A 2,943-nucleotide genomic window follows, 5' to 3' on the forward strand; every position below is an offset into this window, starting at 1 on the left:
GTATATTGGGGCGACGTGGCGTGGAAAGGGCACGTGAAAAATGGACGGCTCGTACACGTTTGGCTCACCGAGAGATGGACGGACACATGGACGCCGCGCGTCGTCACAAATGACGGCATTTTTCATAACCACCTTTTACAGACGGCACCCACGGGTCCACGTGAACCTTTTACATATATTAAGTCGACCTTACTACGGAAGGCTCGGTTTGGAGAAAGCGTCGTGGCCAGCGAAGCCATGTCATTTGACGGCTCCTTTGAGGTACCGGTACGCACTCTCGGCTAGGTATGAATATTTCATAAGCATACAGCGCGCTCAAGTCAGCGACGGAATGATCCGAACAGTCATACAGTAAGCGCCCAGGTGAGCACGATACCCATCGATGGGCGCGATGGGCGGTTTTGGATGTGACTGCGTTGGTACCGCATACTGTCGGCTCTGAGAGCGCCGGCACGCTGCATCAAGCAGGCCCTACTGCGGCTTCAAGCAACACACGTAGCAAAACGAAAAGGAACACGTGTACTGTACGCCAATGATTCGTCACTGATGAGGTCATCGCTGGACACGGAAAGCGTCGCAGGCGCTGCCACGTCAGATATTTGAATCCCTACCCCTGCTAAAAGCTAAAAATCACAATTCTGGCCACGTGGAAGAGAAGAGCGAACTGGTCCCAGTCATACCGGTATCGGTACACGTCTTATAGTACGTAGTACTTTCGTAGCAGCTTGAGCGTTTGGTCTGGGAACCTCGTTTGCAGCTTTTGTTTGCACAGCAGACAGTTTCGGTATTGTGACGTTGCGCTTCAATTCACTAGACGGTTCAAAAGACACTTCAACAGATAGGGCTCTACGCCTGGGGTACCCTGCATCGGGATTATATACGTAGGTGGCGCTTGGTTTGGTGTCACAGTGCGGGCTTGGGAACTTGCCCCGAACGGTCCACAAAAAGTGCCTCGCTGCGCCGAGCTCGGTGAAGTGCGTAATGCCAGTCTCGGCGCGACGTTTGCATAGTCTTCCGTTGCCTTGTGTGTATGTGGCCGTGACTCATGCTTGGACGATCTTGGGACACCAGTTAGAGAGCGAGCGACACTGGCGAAACTCCGCACGCCCGTGTTGTCGTATCGCCAACATATCCCGAGATTCTGTAGACCGTACTCTCGCTACCTCGTACGACTACACTGGACGAATCGTCCATCGGGCAGCACAAAGAACGAGCTATCGAGCGTGTACTGTTGACAACACTACAGCAGCTACATCAGAGCGTTGGACTGTACAGCCTCGCGGCTTTGCAACCGCTTGCTCGTGAAAAAGGTATCACGAGCAAGCTGCCATCGCAGCTTTGCGTTCAGCAGCGCTGTCGCCCATGAGTAACCTAGCTTCTTATGGCAGCGTCTCCGAGCGGCAAGGTGGCGGTGCCCAAATGGTGTGCGCGGGTTTTGTAACGGCGAGCCAGGGCGATGTGTTGACAAGGTGAGGGCGTCAAATGCATACCGTAGCAGGTCCACGTCAACTGGGTGTCTTGATGTTTGTATTGGCTGGCGTGTTTCACCTTGTCGCGCACACGTACTGTGTACAAAATCCATGCGTTTCGATCGCCAAGCTAGAACAAGGTGGCGAACGGCGGCCTTCTTTTCGTGCCAGGTGGCGGTGCTATTTCTTGAGTCGCTGAGGCTGCCACGTGTATACACATTTTTAGCCCGCCACGTGGTTTACGGAGCCTGTTTCAAAGAGGCCACCTCCCAACGCACTTCTCAATTTCGCTCATCACCAGCACCGTCGACACAACATGCTCGCCTTTTTCAACGCGCTCGTGAAGAACCTCGTGCCGTCGACCTCGGACGCGCCGGTGATGCTGATGGACGTTGAAGAAGTCGCTGCCTGCACTGCCTCGTACGAGGCCATGAAGGCGCCGACCTGGGACGACAAGCGCCAGACGTGCGCCAACTGCAAGCACGTCTTTCTCAAGGCGCTCAGCCCCGCTAAAAACTACTGCTCGGTCGACTGCAAGTCGAACGCAGTGTACCTCGAGGGCATCCAGCGCGCAATCCAGGCAATGAAAAACGCCGTGGCGTCGACCGACGAGCCGGTCAAGGCCCCCGTCGACGTTGTCGCGCCCCTGCACGAGATGCAGCTCCGCCCGGTCGCGCTTGGCGAAGCCCACACCTTTGCTGAGTACCATACCGAGAAGCTCGCGGGCAAGAACGTTGAATGGTCCTTCAGCGCCTTGTACTAAAACTCGCGCAGACACACACGCATCTAACTTAATCCGCCAACACGCCACTTATTTATCATGGAAACAAAATAGTCTTTTGCACGTTGGCTCTATCGGTTTCCTTGACGAATCCATCTACACTCGGCAACAGCGAGGTGTCCCTATTGAGTCTATACTTTGCGAGAGGAACAATGCGTTGAAGCCACGTACGGCTCTGTTCACGCGCGACGATTGACTACTAGTACTACGTAGTACATGCACAGTGTTGGACTCGGTATATACCCGCATCGACATCGTGAAGAGCACACGTAGAGCAATACGTATGAATAGTGCTGCTTTGGCCAGTTCCGAGTCGATGCAAGCAGCTCGACATATTTGCACCTGGCTCTCCTCATCGCCGCTCTATAGCTAACGTTACTAGGACTCGCGAGACCAACGACGATGCAGCGTCGGGTGCTTGCATACACTGTGATCTTGCATAGAAAGGCCGCCAACGTACGGTCGCCGGGTGCCTGCCTGTCTATGAAAGCTTTGGTCTCGCAAGTGGTACACTAGGAAATCTATTGCTTGAAGCAGCGCGGACGGATGGAGGTCGACTCAGAATTCCAAGCAGAGACTCAGTGGATTACGACACCATGTTGGTCGGGTAAGACCGCCATAAGTTGGGCTGCCGTACGCGGCAATCGTGACATTATTCTGCCAGCGCAGTGCTTGTCGTCGAGAATCTGAGCC

The 2,943-nt window shown here is 54.4% G+C and overlaps 1 protein-coding gene across 1 annotated transcript; it reads left to right on the forward strand.

Moving 5' to 3' along the window:
- Positions 1 to 1,785: 1,785 nt before the first annotated feature.
- On the forward strand, positions 1,786 to 2,232 carry SPRG_17151 (hypothetical protein; the record flags this gene model as incomplete). The annotated part of the gene is made up of 1 exon (XM_012356697.1): positions 1,786 to 2,232. One exon carries the CDS (start codon positions 1,786 to 1,788, stop codon positions 2,230 to 2,232), a length of 447 nt encoding a protein of 148 aa, XP_012212087.1.
- Between the last annotated feature and the right edge of the window lie 711 nt (positions 2,233 to 2,943).

Source organism: Saprolegnia parasitica (assembly GCF_000151545.1).
Source record: "Saprolegnia parasitica CBS 223.65 unplaced genomic scaffold supercont2.551, whole genome shotgun sequence".
NCBI classification, from domain to species: domain Eukaryota; phylum Oomycota; class Saprolegniomycetes; order Saprolegniales; family Saprolegniaceae; genus Saprolegnia; species Saprolegnia parasitica.